The sequence below is a fragment of the Plectropomus leopardus genome, unplaced genomic scaffold (genome assembly GCF_008729295.1).
Source record: "Plectropomus leopardus isolate mb unplaced genomic scaffold, YSFRI_Pleo_2.0 unplaced_scaffold3577, whole genome shotgun sequence".
NCBI classification, from domain to species: Eukaryota; Metazoa; Chordata; class Actinopteri; order Perciformes; family Serranidae; genus Plectropomus; species Plectropomus leopardus.
The window spans coordinates 1-1,142 of record NW_024639099.1 but is presented as its reverse complement, the minus strand read 5'-3'; the positions used below and the strand labels follow the sequence as shown (position 1 = coordinate 1,142).

At 37.7% G+C, this 1,142-nt stretch overlaps 1 protein-coding gene across 1 annotated transcript; it reads left to right on the top strand.

Annotated features, from left to right (window-relative positions):
• Nucleotides 1-66: 66 nt before the first annotated feature.
• Nucleotides 67-459, top strand: LOC121938843 (protein phosphatase 1 regulatory subunit 14A-like; the record flags this gene model as incomplete). The annotated part of the gene is made up of 1 exon (XM_042481995.1): nucleotides 67-459. A coding segment is annotated over exon 1 (300 nt), but the record flags the coding sequence as incomplete, so codon positions are not given.
• Between the last annotated feature and the right edge of the window lie 683 nt (nucleotides 460-1,142).

Genomic DNA, 1,142 nt, shown 5'->3' with positions numbered 1-1,142 from the left:
ACAGATTTTATTATTATTATTATTATTATTATTATTATTATTATTATTATTATCATCAGTATTTAGTAATTTACTTTGTATTTTTGTCTCTTCAGTTAAAAACTGTAAACATTTTAAAATCTGAATATTTGAGGATCAGGTGTAGACGGTGCAGGTGTGATGGCGTCTCACCGGGTCAGGCGGCGGGTCAACAGGACGTGCAGTGATGGGTCACCGGGTCGTGCCGGCGGCGGACAGGCAGATCAGAGCGTGCAGTGGCGGCGGGCCCGAGTCACGGTTCAGTACAACCGCAGAGAGCTGCAGAGGAGGCTGGAGGTGGAGCGCTGGATCGACCGAGGACTGGACCTGCTGTACCGGGGCCGGGTCAGTACTGCAGTACTACTGCAAAACATTAAGACTAGCCGAGACAAGACGATAGATCAGATCAGACAAGACAAGACCAGACCAGACCAGACCAGACCAGACCAGATAAAATAAAATAAGATAAGACAAGACGTGATAGATAAGATAAGATAAGATAAGACAAACCAAGACAAGACAAGATCAAATCAGATCAGATCAGATTAGAGAAGATAAGATAAAATAAGACAAGACAAGAGAGGCAAGATAAGATCAGATAAGATAATTGTAGATTTGTCCCACGGCGGGTAAATCTGCATTATTCCACCAGCAAAGGGGAAATCAAAGCAGGTATGTAAAAGATAAATGGAGCAAAAAGAAGAACATAAACAGTTTAAAAAAAGCAAAAAGTCAACAGTTAAAAACATATTTACAGCAGCTGCACATGGAGAATAACTGCAGGATTTTACTGCAAATACTGAAAGAAAAAGCCTCCTGCAGCAGCAGCTCTGAGCTCTGGAGACGAAACAGAGAAACTGTTAAACTGTAAAACCACATTGTAGAAAAGTAAAATAAAATAAAATAAAATAGAAATAATGTATTAATCTTGGAGAGAAATTGTTTTGTTACAGCTGCAGCAAATAAGAATGAACTGAATGAAATATTCGTTAAAAAGGGCAAAATAATGCATATATATATATATATATATATATACACAAAGGAAGGCACTTAACAAAGAATAAAATGAAATAACAATAATAAAGATATGTGCAGTACGTACAGAAAACAAACAAACAAAAAAA